A 21,575-nucleotide genomic window follows, 5' to 3' on the forward strand; every position below is an offset into this window, starting at 1 on the left:
TGAATTGAACTCCTTCATTAAACAGACAAATCACTGATCTGGGAATGGGGGGTTGGGGCAGGGAGCATGTCTACAATCTCAGCATTTAAGAGGTAGAGACAAGAGGATCAGGAATTCAAGGCCAGCTTGGGCTATTGTATCGGAGGCCATGTCAAAACAAAGCAAAATCCATGAGAAAGGCTCGGGAAAAGGGAATAAATCTGGAACGAGGTTCCCTGGGTGAGCTGTTCTATACCAAACAGAGGTGTAGACAGGACACTGTGTGAGCATGTCGTCAGCGTGCTGAGCAAATGCTACTAGATTTATTCAGAGATTTGAACTTTCTGTTTGTAGTTGTGGGCACTTAGATGAAGAGTCTTTACAAAGACTCTGAAGATTATTAGGAAATCCCCAGAAAGATCTCTGTTCAATAACTATCATCTGATCAGTTGCCCAAAGTGCTTGGCTGTGTCACAGCAGAATGGAAGGCAGATCCGTGGGGGGCTGGGGCGGATGGTCGCTCGCTCACACTCACATGAGTTAGGAAGTCACTCTCATGGTCACAGCATTTGCAATCTGTGGTCCCTGCAGTAGGCTGGTCATGGAGCAAAGGCCCGGCTGCAGCAGGATCACGCTGTTCTGGGGACGGTCTGTCTGCTTCCTTCCCCTCACCTCTTCAAGCGTAATACACAATCTGTCCCCATTCTAGATGTAGGGCAACTTTTTCACACGTAAGTAAAGCTGAGTTTTATTTCCCAGTAGTAACCTCCTCATCTTTCCCTAGTAGAGTCCATGACTGTGTGTTTCTTACCCAGGCTTTAAAAAGTTAATGGTTTTAGGTAAAGACAAACTACAAGTTAGTTTCCATTTTTATTAAAGTCATGTTCTTCTAAGGAATACATTACACTTCAAGTTCACCACCATAAATAAAGAACAATTTTTAATCTATCTTATTAAAAATGTAAACATAAAAGCATTCCCTCCCCGGTCCCAACCTAATTTAAAAGGGAAAAGCCTTTCCAGCTTGACCCTGGCTCCACAGTGAGCAGCTTCGCTTGAGCACAGCACATCAGGCCTCCTGGGCTAGGGGCAAAGGTCATGTCAGGGGAACCAGTGCTCACCATGAAGCCAGCTGTGAGACTGTGAGTGATGTCCACCTCATGCTGGGACAGTTCAGCTGTCTTCAGAGACTGGCTCTCCTCTGGTCATCGAGGCCAGGCATGGAACAATGTGCAGGCTGGAGACTCCAGGAGGCTGAGCAGGGCCAGCCATGACTTAGGCCTTGTCAAGTGTTAGTCTCAGGGCTTTACAGTGTGAAATTTCAGACCAACCATCTAGCCTGCTGTATACATGGCTGTGAATGCTAATTTTTTTGGGGGGAGGGAGGGTAAGGGTAGGATTGAGACAGTGTCTCCCTCTGAGGCCCAGGCTGGTCTTAAATCATAATCCTACTGCCTCTACCTCCTAAGTGCTGGGATTATAAGCATGACCACCATGCCCAGCTGACTCTGTGAATCTAATATTGAAGAGACTGGTGATAACATTTCAAGAAATACTCTGACACACTTACTTAGGTATCTTCCTAAAACTATTTACAACCCATACAATTAAATCTAAATTTCAATAAACTCTAAGCCAACTTAGGTTAAAAACTAATGCTAAGTATAATTTATAACATTTTTAGAATCCCCATTTGGTCTTAAAAATATAAGAATCCTATAGGAAAAATGTAAGTATTACTGGAAGGATGTTCTGCAGGAGAAATCGAAGGAGTCGACACAGAGACTGTCAAAGGCTGTCCCGCTCCTTTCCTGATCCTGCTCAAGGCTCCTCACATGGCTTGGCTTCCTTCCTGTAAATTCTGCAAAAACCTGAGACAATTCACTGGATATGTTTGACACCTGGGACCTTAAAACACTCACAAGGACATGTCTGAACTGAGCACCGAGGTAGTCAGTCTTTAGAAACATTGACATTTCTGATTCAGAAAGGGTCTGCAGTCTACTGATCAGCTGTCCCCCTCTCTTTCCTGCCCCAGCTCACTTCTACCATGGAGCACCCTGCTCGGTTCCTTCCATGGGTGACTGGTTTTGTCCTTGCGATGCGAAAGGATTCACTAGCATGAAGGCTGATTCAAATTCTTCCCTTCACAGCTGAATTCTACAGCTGATCCTGTACTGAAATCTCGACTGCAGAAGCGACTTCTTAGTTGCTATATTCTAAGGGATGACAATGAGCCTCTTACACTGTCTCCTGGCTGGGTGACCATCTAAGCCTTGCTAAGGACACCATGTAGGATCAATGATAAGCGACAGTGACCTTGCTCTGGGCTCACTGAAGAGGAAGAGACAAAACAACCCAGCTAGAAACACTCAGGAGTCCAGTGCTTTGTGACACTGGCTGCATGAAGTTTCACGCTTGTGCAGAGAAAATACTGGGACACCACATTCCAAGCTTAATAAATAAATATATATATATGTATATACAAAAAATGTCATCTGTAACATTTTCTCCAGAAAGTCATTAGTGCAAATATAATATTAATTAAAATATAAAGCAAAAATATATTTCAAGTAGAAAAAGCACCGCTTGGAAACAATACTACCTAGATGGCATTGCCTCATGACAGTAGAAATGTCGTCAAACCTACCAGGGACTCTCAGGACACTCCACTGTTATTTTTGGTGAAATTCTTTATACATTTTGTAGGTTCAATCATAATCACCATAGGTATCAAGGTTTAATATGTATTTCCTTTTTTCTTTTTAGACAGGTTCCTCTCACTATGTGACATTGGCTGGTCTGGAACTTTTGTAGACCAGGCTGGTCATAGACTCAGGTATCCACTACCCCAAGTGCTAGGACTAAAGGCCTGTGCCACCGTGGCTGGCATATTGCATATTTCTTTAGAAACATACTCGCTTTTCTCTGACTTTGTACAGCTTAGAGAATGCAGAACGCTGGCAAACACGGTGTACTGGTCTGAGGATGACGACCATTTTAGCTGCAGTTGGCTGGGTTTAGGAGTCTCGGCTTTGCACAGTGATGAATCCCTCCAACTTACACTGCATGCAAGAACATATTTCAAAGTTCCACTCTTAAAAGAAGGGGAATTTTCCTTTACTCTGAGGCTGCTGCGGTACCACAGCTGGTTAGCATTGCTGTTCACTCCACAGTGCTTGGTCCCCGACACAGCCATTCTCCCATCTACTCCCAAGACAGTATTTCATGTAGCCAATAATTGAATTTTACTATGCAGCTGAGGATGACCTTGAACTCATAATCCTTCTGCCTCTACTTCCCAAGTGTTGGGATCATGGGCCACCAGGTTCCACTAGTAAATGTCTTAACTAGAACACGAAATAACTATATGGTAAGTGGAACAGAGGGAAGACCAGTGTGTCTAAATGTCATGTTTCATTTTAAAACTGTTTTACATTTACGTGTGTGTGTGTGTGTGTGTGTGTGTGTGTGTGCATGTGTGCATGCACATGTGTTGGTTAGAGGACAACTTTCAGGAGTCAGTTCCTTTCTTTTCCCAAGTGGTCTCCAGTAATCAAACTCAGGACTTCAGGCTTGGTGGCAAGTACCTTTACCCACTGAGCCATCTTGCTGGTCCCAAAGTCTGTTTATAACACTACAGTAATTGATTATCTTTAGGGAGAAAAACAGGGTATCGCTTTTCGTTAAAGAGTTTCAAAGTGGGCCTGGAGAGACGGCTCAGTGGTTGAGAGCACTGACCGCTCTTCCAGAGGTCCTGAGTTCAATTCCCAGTAACCACATGGTGGCTCTCAACCATCTGAGGTGGGATCTGATGCCCTCTTCTGGTGTGTCTGAAGACAGCTGCAGTGTACTCACATACATAAAATGAATAAACATCTTTTTTTTTAAAAAAAAAAAAAAAAGAGTTTCAAAGTTAAGTTCCCAGATGGTTGGTCAGGAGAACTGCTTCACAGAATCCACGTGGTACAGGAGGGTCAAGCGCAGGAGGAAAGTGACAGGTTAACAGAGGTAATATACAAGTGCTGTAACAGCGTCCAGATGGGCCGGTGGGCAGGCTGGACCCCAAACCTGTACTCTGCAGCTAGGAAGCAATTCAGACGGCTTTGTCTTAACGAGTTTTTCTTCTTGTCTATGAAATAACTTTGTGATTTAGCAGTACTTCTGGAAGTAACTGCAAGCCTGTCCAGGTCTAAACCTTTAACATTTACACAGGCCAGAAGGGGTCAGTTGAGTTTTGATGAATTACTGTATTTTGTAAATATTATCTGAAGTATAACCCTGCCGCCTTCTGTTTGCATGATTTCAGCCCTCTGACCGCACACTGTACTCCACCCTCTCCCATGGTTTTCCAAGCTGCTATGAAATAAATGAGGAAAATGAGTGGACACTAAGCTCAGGTGGAGACGGCTGAGTGCAGAGCGCTAACACCACTGACCACAGCTCAGCCAACTGCCACACAGCTGGCAGGAAAGGCAAACACGAGCAGACAAGGAGTGATGACTTGAGGGTGTCTGTCGTATCCGATGTTCATTTAAAACATGTGCGATGGTGGCGGGAGATCTGAAATCCTGATGACCAGTTTTGTACTTTGGATGATAGGATCCTCAACTCAAACTCTGGACTCAAGCTCATCAGCTGCTGTCTGAGGGACCTTGGTGCTCATGGATGCTCGATGAATGCACATGCTGAGGTAAGTGATCGTGGCAGACCCCACCGTCCACCCGGCTTAAACGAGAACTGCAGAACTGCCACGAGGTTGCATATCCATGACCTAAGGAACCTTGGCGCAGTTCCTCTCCACACTCCGAGGTGGCTGTGTGGCTGGTCAGCAGTGACTGTCATGGAGCAGTCACACTCGGTGACCCACTCTTCACAGTCCTACTGTGGACAGCACTTCCAAGCCAGAATCCGGAATGCCATGTCTGCCGTCAGCATTTTCTGCCTGGCTTGCGCTCACCCAGGTCCTGTGCTCTGTTCGTGGGAACACGACCAAACTGTTGTCTGGAGAATTCTCTTTTCCACTCCTAGTGCCAAACACACAGAAGGAATCCGGCCAGCAGAGGGAACAGATTGCCGAGGAGGAGCCAAAGCGTGACAACCAGGCTAGAAGAACAGGAGCAGAGATCTAGGGCAGAAAACAGCACAACAGGCTCATGTCTGCGATTAGATCAGCCCGGTTAAATACTGAGAGGTGAGCAGAGGATGAGGGAGGGGATGGAGGGACCTGGAGCCAGAGCTCAGAGAGGGGCGAGGGGGTGGAGAACACATGGAGTCAGAGCTCAGTGGTGGGGTGCTTGCCCTGCAAGCCATGTGTTCAACCCTCAGTGCTCTACAAACAGGTGTGGTGTGCACTCCTGTAACCCAAGAACTCCAGAGGCAGAGGCGAGAGGATCATCATGAGTTTGAGGCCAGCCTGGTCTACACAGAAAGTTCTAGGCCACCCTGGGTGAGAATAAGACCCTGTCTGAAAGTAAATAAACAAATGAGTTTAATATTCTGAAATATATTATTACTTCTGTGATGAGTTTAATATTCTGAAATCTATTACTTCTGTAAGAAGGTTTTGGGAACCAACTAAATGGAAACAATAAAAAAAAAAAAAGGAGAATTGGGGCTGGAGAGATGGCTCAGTGGTTAGAGCACTGACTACTCTTCCAGAGGTCCTGAGTTCAAATCCCAGCAACCACATGGTGGCTCACAACCATCTGTAATGAGATCTGATGCCCTCTTCTGGTGTGTCTAATAATAAGTATTTAAAAAAAAGGAGAATTAATGGAGATATTCATTTTATATTTCTTTCAGAACATTAGTAGGTTTATTCTTTGTTTATTCATTTGTTTTTAGATACATGGTCTTATGCAGCCCAAGCAAGCCTCAAATTCTCTGCGTTGAGAGTCTCCTCAATTCTTGATCCTCCTGTCCCCATCCTATAGGTGCTGGGTATGTGCCACATGCCCTATTAAATATTAGCCTTAATGTTAGCAGTTTAGTACTAAGTAGTTGAATTCACAAGACAGCTAAATTAGGGGTGATGACTGCCAAAAAGGCTTTGCTGTGGGCTAATTGTGTGTCTCCTGCAAGTACACTGAAAATATCACATTTTAAAAATAAAACTTGCAGGTAATACTTGTTTTAAAGACAAGCAACTCAGCCTGGGGGTGCACCTCAGGCGGTAGCATACTGGTCAGGCTTGTATGAGGCCCTAGAATCTATCGCCAGCATGCATAAAGCAGGTAGGGCAATGATGACTGGGTCCATTATCCCAGCACATCATCCCGATTACACACTGAGAGGTACGCAAAGAGTGAGAGAGGGGAAGGAGGCACTGGGCAATTCACAGACGGCCTCAGCTGAAGATGGAGTTGTGGATTAGGCCAGCCACATGAAACTGTCTCAAAAAACAAAAGAAGAGGACACACGCACACACAGAGACAGACACACACACCATAGAGCGATACATGCACAGACACACAGACACAGACACAGACACACACGCACAGACACACACACATATAGAAAAAGAATGAGCATGAGAGTTCCTGGCACAGCTCAATAGGTGGTCAGTTAAAACCTTGTGTGTGCAGTTGGGCTGGAGAGATGGCTCAGTGGTTAAGAGCACTGTCTGTTCTTCCAGAGGTCCTGAGTTCAATTCCCAGCAAGCACAAGACTCACAACCATCTGTAATGGGGTCCAGTGCCCTCTTCTGGTGTGTCTGAAGACAGCTACAGTGTACTTATTGTTACAGTCTGTACCAGTCTGAAGATCAGTGCAGGTTGGGGGCTACAGGGCTCCTTCACAGAAGTGGCAGCACAGCCAGTCTCAGAGAAGCCACTGAAATATGAAGAGATGCTGTGCCCAGTACAGTGGGCTTGGCTGACTGGGGTGAAGGGATGAAGAGAACACACCCACTAAAGAAACAGCAGATGCAGCAGATGGACACCGAAAAGCTAGGGTTAAGTGGGCTGTGCACACCCAGGGTGGCCTAGAACTTTCTGTGTAGACCAGGCCAGCCTCAAATTCATGATCCTCTGGCCTCTAGTGTGGGTAGGAAGTCCGTGAGCTGTCACAGGCTGTATGCAAGGGTGCAGGGAGGAAGCTGAAGTTGCTAGTTTTCATACACATCTTTCCCACTTGGACCCTGAGGAAGGCTCTGCCATCTTCAGAGTCATCTCTGAAGTCCCTGTCACTCCTATAGGGCTGAGGCACTGGGGTCCTGGATACAACTGTGACAACAGTACCCATTCACTCACTCACGGTGCCCTCTGCTCCTATGGGGGCAGGAAAGAGAGCATATAAGGGCCACCTGACTTAATCATTTGTGACCACGGCTGCCCAACCTCCTCGCAATAGATCCTTTGCCTATGATAAGCTCCTGGGGTAGAAACAACATTTCACAGGCTTGACTGAACTTGGCTTCCTCCTGATTTCTCCATATTCTGCTTCTGTACAAAGACTCTTATCCCTGAACCCAAAAAGGTGACTCCCCCTTTATCCTAACTCCAACTGCTAAGGGTCTGAACACTGCCCCACTCCCACATAGCGCTTTAACAAAGAGATGGTTATTGTCTTACAGTTAAATCTGGGCGAGGTGTAAGGATGGGTACCCTCTCAGGACTATCTGTTTTGGATCAGTCTGTGGCCATTTGTGTTCTTATGTTAATTGGGGTCCCTGTGGTGGTTTGTATATGCTTGGGACAGAGTGTGGCACTATTAGGATGTGTGGCCTTGTTGGAGTAGATGTGTCACTGTGGGCGTGGACTTAAGACCCTCCCCCTAGCTACCTGGAAGTCAGTCTTCTCTTAGAGGCCTGCAGATGAAGATGTAGAACTCTCATCCTCCTGCACCATGCCTGCCTGGATGACACCATGTTCCCACCTTGATAATGGATTGAATCTCTGAACCTGTAAACCAGCCCCAATTAAATGTTGTCCTTATAACAGTTTTTTGGTCATGGTGTCTCTTCACAGCAGTAAAACCCTAAGACAGAAGTTGATACCAGGGACTGGGGTACTGCTGTGATAGGCCTGACCATGCTTTTGTTTGGAAGAATGTGGATTTTTGGGACTTTGGATTTGGAAAGCAATGGAATGCTGTAAGTGTGTCTTAGTATCTCAGTAGGAATGCGGAAGACTTTGTTCCTGAGAGTGATTTGAACTGTGCGGACCTGGCCTAAGACATTTTAGTGGAGAAGAATTTCAATATGTGGGCTAGAGACTGTTTCTGTGGCATCTTGGTGAAGAGTCTACCCGAGGCTAAGGTAAAGAGATTTGTATTAATTGCATTGAAAAACCCAGCAAAGACTTTGTTCTCTGGTTAAGTCTCATCAAGAGTGTACTGAACAAGTGTAGTAAGTTTAGAAAGGAAAAACACAAGATATATGGTTCAAATAATAATAAAAGGGCACCATGAAATAAAATGGAGCTGAATTCTGTGTTCAAGGATATAAAGAGATTGAGGGAGCAGTGGTGTCAGGGCAGGATCCCACCCAGCTAAGCTTAGTGTTTGTGCTTGCAGTTGAACAAGGAATAGTTTGGACTTTTAATCTGGAAGGAACTACAATCGAGAAATGGAGGACACACTTGTGAACTGGATCATGTGGCTAGACAACAAAGGATTTTTGATCTGGATCTTGAGGACAGTGGTCATGAAAAACTTAGGTCCAAGCAAGGTAGTGCACACCTTCAATTCCAGGAGACTGAGGCAAGTAGATTTCTGAGTTCAAGGCCAGCCTGAGATAGGCAAGTTCAAGGTGAAGAAATGGTGTCTGTTCACAGAAGTAAAATTCTAACTAAGACAGGACCCCAGAATTTGGTGCCATTGGAAATAACTCCTTGTGCTGTTACGAGTGTAGCCGTAGGAGGCTGAGTGGAGCTGTGTTGGCCGTTTCTGTACAGCAGCTTGAGGGGCTTTGCAGCTAAGATGGCTCCCAGCTACCACCTGGGAAGCAGTCTCCTCTGGACTTTGATCCTGTGTCTTTTTCCCTTCTGTGATTCTGCCTCATGTGCCCCCGCTGCGACAAGTCCTGGGAATCGTTCTAGGGAGCTGACAAATGAGGATTGTCCTGAAGACCCCCAACACATGTACAAAACCCTCTGAATTCACCATCTGACCCAGGCTCGGTGACAGGTGCCTGACCATGCACCTGAGATGCTGACATGAGGGTATCACCATGAGTTCCAGACCAGCCTGTGTTACACAGGTGGACTCTGTCTCAAAAAGCCCAGATAAGACCAAGCCTTGCTCTGTACTTAAAGGACTTTTGGTGGGGAAAGACCCAGGCTTTGGAAAAGACATGAAGTTAACTTTAGAATGTATAAACTTTCAAACGTAAGTTGTATAAAGCCATCTACATTTTGTTTGTTTTTTTGAGACAGGCCATGTGTCCTAGGAGTTTCCATTGCTGTGAAGAGATGGCATGACCAAAGAACAACATTTAATTGGTGTTGGTTTATAGGTTCTGAGGTTCAGACCATAATCATCATGGCTAGCAGGCTAAAGGCTGGAAAAGCCAAGAGTTCTACATCTCATTCCAAAGGCAACAGAAGAAGACTAACTTCCAGCAGCCATGAGGAAGGGTCTCAAAGCCTATGCACATAGTGACACACTTCCTCCAACAAGGCCACTCCTCCTAATAGTGCCACTCTCTGGGCCATCGTATTCAAACTGCAACATCATGGAACCCATTCTCACTTAACTGTTATTAAAAACACTAACATTTGGGGGAAACTGCATGAAATGTTTATTGTTAGTATTATTAAATGCTAAAGTCATACTTTAAGGATTCATAAATTCTGTTATTAATGCTCACTGTGGACACCTTCACTGAGGCCTTCTGAAGCCAGTCCTTTCCAACCTCCTCCTGGTTCTAAAGAACACACTGGAATGTGTCACCTTGGTCTCATGGACTGAATGCAAGAATAGAGTATCCCTATTCTGAAGACCTGAAATCCAAAAGGCTCCAAAACCAAACTGTTCTGGGAACAGAGATGACCCCACTTGAGGAAAATTCCTTATCTGACTTGATTAAAACACAGACACACCAAAAACACTGTATCAAATTACTATTAGGGCATGCGTATAAAGCATATACAAATGTCAATATATTTTGTGTTTTTAGATTTAGGTCTCATGCCAAAGACAGCTCACTTAAATATGCAAATGTTCCAAAATCATAAAACCTCTGAATTCCAAAACAATTCTATTTCCAGATGTTTCAGACAGGAGTAACCAGTTACCCTGCGCTATCCTTTAGTGAGAGCCTCTTTGTCCTTACAAGCCAGCGCCTTTCCCATTCTGCGTCATGTGAACTGTGTCTCATGCCCTTTGCTCCTCTTTGTTGGTGCCAATCCTATTTTGAGAAGCTTATGTGTGTGGACGTGTTCATGTGTGCACATATCTTCAAAGGTGTGTATGGAAGCCAGAGACTCATGTCCACATACTACCTGGACGTGGTCTTCCAGGGAGCCTGAAGCTCAATGACTGGCTGGCTGACCAACCAGCCCCCAGGATCTTCCTGACCCCTCTGCAAAGGACTGAGGCTATAGGCAAGAGCCACTATGCCTAGATTTTTTACAAACGTGTTGAGGATTTACACTCAGGCCCTCATGCTCTTGAAGGAAATATTCTATACACTGACCAGTCTTCCAGAGTATGATATAACTAAAATATAGTTTCTTTTGTTCACTTAGTTTAAATATGAGAAAAATGTATATTTTAAGATGTAGTTTGAAAATTAAATTGTATCTCCTGCCTCCAGGCAAACATCTACTCAAAATGCATAACATTCCATACCATTTCATTAATAAAATATGTTCTGATATATCCAGTGACAAAGGTGCACCCATGGCAATCATGGTGGTACACTATGACAATCCTAACACTTGGGAGTCTGGAGAGGATCACGGCCAGGGTCAAGGCTAATCTGAGGCAACATTGTAGTTTCTAGGAAAACCTGGGCTACCTGGTGAGACCCTGTCTCATAAAAACCATAGAAGATTTAGCAGTGGCACACATAGTAAGAAAATAAACAGATGAGCATTGTGGTACATATGTATAATCCCAGCACTTGGGGATACTGAGGCAGGGAGACCACTCCCATGGAATTCCATGGAAGCCTGGCTTATGTGAATTTGAGGGTAGCCTTGGCTATACAGCAAAAGCCTGGGTTGTTTACCAGCTTCAAGTTTAAAATAACAGCAGGAAGCAGGGTTTTCCCAGAGAACCTCAAGTCAGAGGAGGAGGAGCTTGGCCCACTCCAGAGCCCTGCTAAAGGGCATTTCAATATCCTGTAAGGAACAGCTCTCTTTACCTTCTCTCCTTCCACCAATCATGGCGAGTACTCACCCAGAGGAAGGGCTCGGGTCAGGTTGGCAGCTGGAGGGTCTGTTTCTGGTGGACACTGCTCACAGAAGTCCCAGCAGGAGGGGCACAGTAGGTTTCCATTGTGAATCCAGCCATTCATCTGAATTCGAACCGGGAGGACCTGCCCTGCCCGGCTACACAGATATGAGGTGTCTTGAACCCAAACCTTTAGACCTTGAGGAGAACAAGAAACCTTCAAGTAGGGGAGAAAGGTTAAGTCAGTAAGAGTCTTGGATGGATACTAAAGTTCACAAAAATGGGGGCTGGGAAGGGACGAGCCAGTGAAGAGCTGGGTGTGCGAGTGCTGAGACTTGAGCTCAGATCCTTGCACCCACACACAATGCCAGGCGTGAGGAGGTGCACACAGGCTGGTCCTTGGGGCTCACTGACCAGCAAGTCTAGCTCAATCTGGCGAGAGACTAGCTGAATCATGCAAACTTTGGGTTCAAGACCCTATCTCAAAAAGGAGATGGAGCAGCTACTGAGGAATAGCACCCAAGTCATTCCTGGGTCTTCACACACATGTGCACACCCCACATACATGTGTGCACAAACAGGAACACATAGGTTCCTGTCACAAATGACTAACCCTGTTTCATAACAAGCACAGTTTGGGATGTGGGCATGCTTTCAACGCACATATTATGAGGTAAGGTATTTAGTTTCTAAAAGAATTCCATTTGGTGGTAGTAGGTCTTTTCTCTCTCTCTAAGATTTATTTATGTGTCTCTGTGTGTATGTCTGTATGCCACATGTGTGCAGGTGCCTACAGGGGTCAGAGGAAGGTTTGGGGTCCTCTGGAATTGGAGTTACAGGCAGCTGTGAGCCACTTGTCGTGGGTGCTGGTAACAAAACTCAGGTCTGCTGGGAGAGCAGAAGGCACTTGTGACTGCTGACATCTCTCCAGCCTGTGGCTGTAGTCCTGAAACTCTGGTGCAGCAAAGTGAATTGAGAGGCCCTGGAAGCTGGATTTTAAAGATCTGCACCGCCAGCTCGGTCCCTTCATTGATTTTACTTCAATCTCTGCTAAGCAGAGGCCAGCCATGTCACTCTCCTTGAGTCACCAAAGTCTGCAAAAAGGTACTAGGTACATTTATACAGTGTGTATACACATGTGTACATGTACGTACACACACACACACACACACACACACACACACAGAGTATTTTGCAGTGAAAGCTCTTTCTGCTTTTCTGCTCAGTGATTACAAATATTTACAATGACTCTCTTTAGATTTGGTAACATCTTTAAAAGCAAGAATCAGGAAACCAATTTTAAAGAGCAAATGCATTAAAGGTAACCTTGGGGGTGGGATAGCTCAGGGCTGCCTCACATTCATGATCCTTCTGCCTCACCACTTTAGTGTCAAGATTACAGGCATGTGCCATGATACCTGGCTGTTCAGTTTGGAGGTAAAAAGCCCCCAACAGGCTCCTGGGTTTCAACACTTGGTCCGAGTAGGTACACGGGACTTTGGGAGGTGGGGACTAGCTGGAGCAGAGGTTCCCTACTTGTGGGTTGTTATCCCTTTGGGAATCAAACAACCTTTTCACAGGGGTTGCCTAGGACCACAGGAAACAAAGATGTTTACATTATGATTCGTAACAGTAAAAAAAAAAATATAGTCATGAAGCAGCAATGAAATAATTTTATGGTTGGGTTCACCATAACATGAGGAACTGTATTAAAGGGTTGCAGCATTAGGAAGGTTGAGAACCACTGAGCTAAGGGAAGTGTGAGCCCTTAGGTTTATAGCTCAGACCAACCTTAAACAGACGGGCTTCCTGCCCTGGCTTCATTTCCTGGTCTGCTAAGAAGTGAGTAAGCAATGCCCATTACACACCTCCACTGTCCTCCCCACCGTGAAGAGTCACATCCCCTCAAACTCTGAGCCCAGATAAAACTCTCCCGCATCACGCTGCTTCTTGTGAGGTATTCAGTCATGAGGACAAGCAAAGTAACTAACTTTTCTGTTAAACTTCTATGCTGAGGACCAAGCCCACTGTTGTGCTTGGCTGAGGTCCACAATACAGGGTCTGTCCTCCAGAAGCTTCTAAAAAAATAATATTTTTATTATTGGGAATCATATTATTATATTATAATTATATGATTAGAATATAGTTATCATATTATATGGGAATCATTATTATTCTTTGAGAATTTCATACAGTGTACTCTGATCATATTCACCTCCTCTCCCATCCCCTCTTCTAGTACTCTAACAGAGGAAGTAAGAGTGAGATACAAATATTTTAGTTAGGTCATTCAGGAGGTGGAGACCGGAGGTCAGGAGTTCATGCCTAGCCTTAGCCTACATGTCAAGTTTGAAGCTGCCTGGGTTGCATGAGAGCCTGTAAAAAATAAAGAAATTTGGGGTTGGGGATTTAGCTCAGTGGTAGAGCACTTGCCTAGCAAGCACAAGGTCCTGGGTTCAGTCCTCAGCTCCAATAAATAAATAAATAAATAAATAAATAAATAAATAAATAAATAAATAAATGAAATTTAACTAATAAGCTGTTTATGACGGAGAGATAAAAAATAGTGAAAATAACCTTGATATGAACATCAAAAAGTTTCAAAGGAGAAGTGTAATTATGTCCTAGAGATAGGACAGGATTGGATTTGGGTGACAGTGAGGTAGGTAGACATAAGCTGGGAAAAGAATGCACTCGGCTTTGAGAGAAAAATGATTTAAGAGTGTTGTCATAGGGAACAGCCTTATTTTCACCAATACGGAATTCTCAGAAGCAAGTACGGACAGATTAGTAGATACACACGTGGAAGCTGACTTAATAGTCTCCACTGAACTCAATCGAGTCCAGTAGAAGAAAACCTCATGCATGCTGCAGAAGATGCAGGAGGCCCAGGAATTGCTGGCACTGGGGACAGAGAACTAAGTTGGGATGCAGTTACAAAAATTAATTTGTCAACGGTTGGGTAACAGAAGCCATCTAAGAAAAGGCTATGGCAAGCACGTGGGTTTCCAGGAGATGGCCCAGTGTTTCGCATGGCTGTAGTGGGCGCACCCTGGAGAGGCACTGCCCCAGAGACTTCATCCCAGGATGCTTCTCACTGCTGATATATCTTTTCTGCCATTATTACATAGACTAAGGATTCCTGGGCATCAGCCCATCCTATTGGGTAGATTTCCTGCAGGTCAACATAAACTTTCATGAATTAATGTTGTTTAGATGAACTGATGACTTCCTGATTTTATTCAAATGATTTTAGGAAAAAAGTTTAAGAAGATAGTCTGAGTTGTTTTGACAAAACATGTAATAAAGTTAGGATCAAGAATGGAATGTGTCCCCTCCTCACAGAATAGTAAATAAAGGCTGCATAATAAGGAATACAATGAGCTTTCATAAATGGCACTAATAAGAGAAACAGGCGTGGGGCAGATTTGTGATCAAGGAAAAAACATTCATTCTAGGTCAGGTGCAAGGATGAAGCCACAGGCGTGCACCATGATAAAGAAAGGCCGCGTGCAACTGTGGCTTTGAACTTATAATGAGCTGACAGAATGAAACACTGCTTTGAACTTACTACTGGGCATCTGTGGAGGCATAGACAGGCAGCTCCCAGGCAGGGTCAAGTAAGGACTGGTGACAGGGGCAAGTAGGGGTTGGAATGCCGCCCGTGAGAAGAAAATGTTTTTCTCACTTGGCCTTAAACTATGTTCTGCTATGTCCTGTTTCTGTGGAAGCAGTTCTCATGCTCTCTTGGTTATGGCAAGTATACTTTGATAATAAGAAGAGGGGTGATTTGATATGTGAATATTTTGAGAACAAACCTTTGTTTAGTCTTATTTCTTTGTTTAGTCTTGCCTCAGTTGTTCCTGGTATTGTGGGAATAACGATCTTACAGTATCTTGCCAAAATGGAAATTGTAGTAATGCATATTCATATCTATATAAGGATTAATAAAGCTTGCAACTGCGTGCAGTTGCTTCTGCCTTTGCTCTGCATCCCCTGTGTCCTGGTTGTTTACGACCATACCCAGGGCACCCAACGCACTAGACGTTGACAGACATCCTTCTGTAACTTCCTTTTTGTGTAACATTTATCTATATCTATATGAGGTAATTTTATAAAGAACTTTTGTCAAGAAGATATAAATTGACCAGAGAAAAGAAATAAAAAGTGTAGCTTTGGGGGTTGGGGATTTAGCTCAGTGGTAGAGCACTTGCCCAGCAAGCGCAAGGCCCTGGGTTCGGTCCCCAGCTCCGAAAAAAAGAAAAGAAAAAGTGTGGCTTTTTGTATGTCTGTCTACATGTATGTACATACATACATACATACATACATACGTGTATAGATATATGTACATGCATTTAAATATGCATGAATACTTGTAGAACTGATGAGACAGGTGGTCAAACCCAGTCAAAGTGTGTGTGTGTGCATGTATCTGCTGTGTGTGTGTGTGTGTGTGTATGTGTGTGTGTGTGTGTATGTGTGTGCATGTATCTGCATGTATGCCTTTCTACTTTTCTTCCTCTTTTTTCTCTCTGGCTCATAAAGATTTAGTGAACTCTAAGTCTCCCTTCTGACCAGCCAGGTGCCCTTGAGCCAGTAACTAAATTTCTTTTCTTAATCCCCTGCTGCTATCAGGAGTTAATTGCCAGAAGCTGGCTGCTTTTGGCCACAGAATAGCAAAGGATTAGAGAAGATAGAAACTGCCAAAGGGAAAGCAGCTTTGGCACAACTGCCAACTCCATACCCTCTTCCCCTGCCCGCCTACATTTACTCTAAGATGCCCGGATGGACGCCAGCAGTTGGGTCTACTTTGGGAGAATCAATTAATTAGTTAATTAATTTCAAGGCACCTTGGATGGTCCAGGACCTGCTGTGTAGATCAGACTGGTGTCAAACTCACAGTGATCGACCTGTCTCTGCCTCCTGAGTATTTCTGGAGAGATTTAACAACCTGTTTACAAACAGCCTTGGCGCTCTGAGCATACACATAAGACCTGTCTAGACTCGACTGTCCTTCAACTGTCTTAAGAGGACACAATGACCAACTCCTAAAAAGGGAAGAGATGACATTGCGAGCCACAACTTCAAGAAGCCACCTTAAGAAGTTGGGGGAAAATAATTTCCAAAGAAATTATTTTCTTTGAAATAGGAGAACCCAGGAGCTGACACCAACTCCCCAAGCAGGAGAACCCATAGAAAAAAGAGCAGAGGGTACCCAGGATGTGGAGGTGACCATGTGCACTACACAGGTCCTCAGTTACTGTGTTATGTCCATGTAAACACTACATGCATGGGAGGAAGGAGAGCTCTCACCTCTGTCAGTGTGTGCCTTCCCAGAGGGATCACACTGGGTTCTGGGCTTAGTTGTCCTTTATGAAGGAGAAGCAGTACGGAGTATTTGGAAGGAGTCCAATTAGCTGTATGTAATTTAAAAAGCTATCACTTTCATAGCCAGCTGTGGTGGCACATGCCTGTACTCCCAGCACTTGAAGGCAGGAGGATTGGGAGGTCAAACTCCTTGTTAGCTACATAGCCATATGAGGCTGGCCTGTGCTTGTCTAGTAGGCCCATTTGGTTGGAGTGCTTTCTCTATCCTATCACCACAAGGCAGGGTCTCTTTTGTATGATAAGACACTTTCCTGGAGGCAGAATAGATGGCTGTTCTTTTGACTGGGAAATTGAAGCCATTACTATTTGGAGTCAGTGTTGATTCGTGTCCTTCTGCTGATCTGGCAGTGTTTGGTTGAATGTATGCAAACCCATAAATGTTAGGTATTTCACAAAGAAACTCAAGTACTGATCACATGGACATCCAGAGGGGCAAAGAGACTTTGTGTTAAAGTCCTGGAGGAACTTGGAATAGGAGGAATAGATGCCAACACAGAACAGGCTGTCCATAATGACCCCAGCGAGGGAAACCCATGCATTGCCTCTACCCAGGAGCAAGACAAGGGTGTGCATGGGCTTCATTCTCGTTCCGTACTGGAAGTCCCAGCGGGAGCAATAAGGCAGGAGATACAAATGTGGAGAAACTGAATAGGAAAGGAGGAAGCTGGTGCGTCTCTATTTGGAGAGGATACAATTATACCTAAAACAGCACCAGGACCCTCAGACAACTCATACTCTCAGCCAAGTCTCAGGATCTGAAGCCACACAGAAATCAGTAGCCTTCCTACACACTGCTATAGACTTACTGAAAAGAAACCAGGGAAACAATCCCATCCACGACAGCCTAGCAACCACGAAACCCCAGAATAAACCCAGTCAATCACCTGAAAGATTTCTCCAATGAAAAGTTGAAACGCTAAAGAAAGAAATCAAGGAAGACACTAGGAGACGGAAAGATCTCTCTCTCCCTTCCCCCAGGTCCACGGGCTAGAGAACTCAGTATTGTGAAATGGTCATCTTACCAGAAGCCATCTACAGATTCAGTGCAGTCCCAAGCAGAACTCCAGTGGCATTCTTCACAAAAAAACTTAAAATTTACATTGGAGGCACAATAGATCCCAGGCAGCCAAAGGACTCCTGAGCAGAAGGAACACAGCCAGAGGCATCGGCATACCTGACCTCATGTCCTACTATAGAGCTGCAGGGATGCACATACAGACACAGAGATTGATAGAATGGGATAGAGAACCTAAATAGCTGGTGTGTGTGTGTGTGTGTGTGTGTGTGTGTGTGTGTGTGTGTGTGTGTGTACACATATGTGTATGTGTACACATACATACACACACATCATCATTATCACATCATCATCGTCATCACTGTCATTGTCGTCGTCCTTAGCTATGAAGTAAATCTGAGGCCAGCCTTGGCTACATGAAGTCCTTTCCTCAAAATTCAGACGCAGGTGATGGACAGACAGTCTCTGGTAACAGCAGTGACTTTCGCAGCACCTACTTGCTGGCTAACGATCTTTCACAGCTCTAGTTCCAGGGGATCCTTAGCCTCATTGGGCCTCCAAAGGCACTGAACCATGTGGTGCACAGATACAAGCAGACAAAACACCCACACATATAAAGTAAAAATAAATAGGGGCTGGGGATTTAGCTCAGTGGTAGAGCGCTTACCTAGGAAGCGCAAGGCCCTGGGTTCGGTCCCCAGCTCCGAAAAAAAAAAAAGAACCAAAAATAAATAAATATTGAAAAGAATCCAGACTCAGATTCCAAGATTCCCAGTAGCTGTTGAATCCATGTCCAGGCCCACCAACTGTGGCATTTTACAGCTTTGTAATTTCATTGAGATTTACCATCCTGGAGCGTAACTGGCACCGTTTTGAGTAAGAAGCTTGACACCTGCTTTACGTTTATGTTAAAACCAAACATGTGGCAGTTCTTTGAAATAATATACTTTATCTTAAAAAACAAAAACAACCCCCCCAGGTATGGCGGTGTGTTTGCAAGTGCTTTCAGTCCAAGAGCTGGGGAGATAGACAGGCAGATCCCTGGGGCTCACGGCCCATGCAGCAGCCAGCCTACCCTAATGGGAAGCCCTGTGCAGAGAGAGACCTTGTCTCAATATCAAGGTGGGCAGCTCCTGAGGAAGCACGCCTGAGGCTAACCTAGGCACATGCTCACACATGCACACACACGCACACGCATGCACCAAACAAATGCATTTAGCTCAGCTTGTGAGGCTAACGTGGCACAAGTTCTTTTTTTTATTGGATAGTTTATGTATTTACATTTCAAATGTTAGCCCCTATCCCCCCTCTTCCATGCTCCCTCCCCCTACTGCTATGATGATGCTCCCACTCCCACCCACCCCCACCTCAACGTCCTGGTATTCCTCTACACTGTGTAAACAAGCCTTTACAGAACCAATGGCCTCTCCTCCTATTGATGCCAGACAATGCCATCCTCTGCTACAGATGTGGCTGAAGCCATGGGTTCTTCCATGTGTACTCTTTCGTGGTTTAGCCCCTGGGAGCTCTGGTGGGTTCTAGTTGGTTGATATTGTTGTTCTTCATATGGGGTTGCAAACTCCTTCAGCTCCTTCAGTCCTTTCTCTAACTCCTCCATTGAGGTCCCTGTACTCAGTCTGATGGTTGACTACAAGCATCCTCTTCTGTATCAGTACGGCTCTAACAGAGCCTCTCAGGAGATAGCTATATCAGGCATCAGCAAGCACTTCTTGGCATCAGCAATAGTGACTGGATTTGGTGTCAGCAAACGGGATGGATCTCCAGGTGGGGCAGTCTCTGGATGACCTTTTCCTCAGTCCCTGCTCCACTCTTTGTCTCTGTATTTCCTTCCATGGGTATTTTGTTCTCCCTTCTCCTTTTTTTTCTTTCTTTAAAGATTTATTTATTTGGGGTTGGGGATTTAGCTCAGTGGTAGAGCGCTTGCCTAGGAAGCACAAGGCCCTGGGTTCGGTCCCCAACTCCGAAAAAAAGAACCAAAAAAAAAAAAAAAGATTTATTTACGTATGAGAGTACACTGTCACTGTCTTCAGACACACCAGAAGACAGAAGAGGGCATCAGATCCCATTGCAGATGGTTGTGAGCCACCATGTGCTTGCTGGAATTTGAACTCAGGATCTCTGGAAGAGCAGTCAGTGCTCTTAACTGCTGAGCCATCTCTCCAGCTCTGGTTTTCCCTTCTAAGAAGGACTGAAGCATCTACATTTTAGTCTTCCTTCTTCTTGATCTTCATATGTGAATTGTTTCTTGGGTATTCCGAGCTTTTGGGCTAATATCTACTTATCAGTGAGTGCATATCATGTGTGTCCTTCAGTGACTGGATTACTTCACTCAGGATGATATTTTCTAGTTCCATCCATTTGCCTTAGAATTTCATATAGTCGTTGTTTTTAATAGCTGAGTAGTACTCCATAGCATAGATGTACTACATTTTCTGTATCCATTCCTCTGTTGAAGGACATCTGGGTTCTTTCCAGCTTCTGGTTTTTATACATAAGGCTGCTATGAACATAGTGGAGCACGTGTCTTTGTTGAATGTTGGAGCATCTTTTGGGTATATGCCCAGGAGTGGTATAGCTGGGTCCTCAGGTACTACTATGTCCACTTTTCTGAGGAACCACCAGACTGATTTTCACAGTGGTTGTACCAGCTTGCAATCCCACCAACAATGGAGGAGTGTTCCTCTTTCTCCACATTCTTGTCAGCATCTGCTGTTACCTCAGTTTTTTATCTTAGCCACTGTGACTGGTGTGAGGTAGAATCTCAGAGTTGTTTTGATTTGCATTTCTCTGATGACTAAGGATGTTGAACACTTCTTTAGATTCTTCCCAGCCATTTGATATTTCTCAGTTGAGAATATAGGCTTTGGTAGTAAGATCTGAAAATTTTTTGAATTTCCTCAGTTTCTGTTGTTATGTCTCCCCTTTCATTTCTGATTTTGTTAATTTGGACACACTCTCTGTGCCCTCTGGTTAGTCTGACTAAGGGTTTATCTATCTTGTTGATTTTCTCAAGGAACCAGCTCCTGGTTCTGCTGATTCTTTGTATAGTTCTTTTTGTTTCTACTTGGTTGACTTCAGCTCTGAGTTTGATTATTTCCTGCCCTCTACTCCTCCTGGGTGTATTTGCTTCTTTTTTGTTCTGGAGCTTTCAGGTGTGCTGTCAAGCTGCTAGTGTATGCTCTCTCCAGTTTCTTTTTGCAGGCACTCAGAGCTATGAGTTTTCCTCTTAGCACTGCTTTCACTGTGTCCCATAAGTTTGGGCATGGCACAAGGGTTCTTATATTTCAGTTCCCAGGATCACAACCTTCTCTAGTGTACTGGGTAATTTTATGTCATCTGACACAAGACAGAGTCATCTGGGAGGAGTGACTCTTAATTGAGAACATGTCTCCGTAAGATTGGCCTCTAGGAAGTCTGTCTGGGACAGCATTTTCCGATCACTGAATGCTGCCAGAGGGACAAGCCACTGTGTGTGGGGCCAACCTTGGGCAGGTTGGGTGGAAGCCACGCTGACCAGCCATGAAGTATGAACCATGAAGCCCATAAGCAGTGTCCTCCATGGCTTCTGCTTTACCTGCTGCCTCCAGGATCCTGCCTGGACTCCTGCCCCAACTTCCCTCAGTGACAGAGACGGAACTGAGAGCTGCAAGCTGAAACAAACCCCTCCCTCCCCATTGCTTTAGTCATGGTGTTTATCACAGCAGTAGAAATCCTAAGACACCTGGCACCCGTGAGCAGGGAGAAAAGTCCATCAGTTGGGTGCCCCTCATTCACAGAATTCCTACATCTGGATCAGTTCTTACTACAGCAACACCGCCATCCAGAGAGTACA

At 44.8% G+C, this 21,575-nt stretch overlaps 1 protein-coding gene across 1 annotated transcript in view; it reads right to left on the reverse strand.

Moving 5' to 3' along the window:
• Positions 1 to 836: 836 nt before the first annotated feature.
• The window catches only part of Lmln (leishmanolysin like peptidase), a 67,871-nt gene continuing 47,132 nt past the window's right edge, over positions 837 to 21,575 (reverse strand). Inside the window, exons 16-17 of the mRNA NM_001415730.1 lie at positions 11,326 to 11,536; positions 837 to 5,107 (exon numbers count right to left, since the gene is read on the reverse strand). Of these exons, the coding sequence (NP_001402659.1) occupies positions 5,007 to 5,107; positions 11,326 to 11,536 (312 nt within the window). The 3' untranslated portion in view covers positions 837 to 5,006. The remainder of the gene's footprint in view (positions 5,108 to 11,325; positions 11,537 to 21,575) is intronic.

The sequence above is a fragment of the Rattus norvegicus genome, chromosome 11 (genome assembly GCF_021556685.1).
Source record: "Rattus norvegicus strain SHRSP/BbbUtx chromosome 11, alternate assembly SHRSP_T2T, whole genome shotgun sequence".
NCBI classification, from domain to species: domain Eukaryota; kingdom Metazoa; phylum Chordata; class Mammalia; order Rodentia; family Muridae; genus Rattus; species Rattus norvegicus.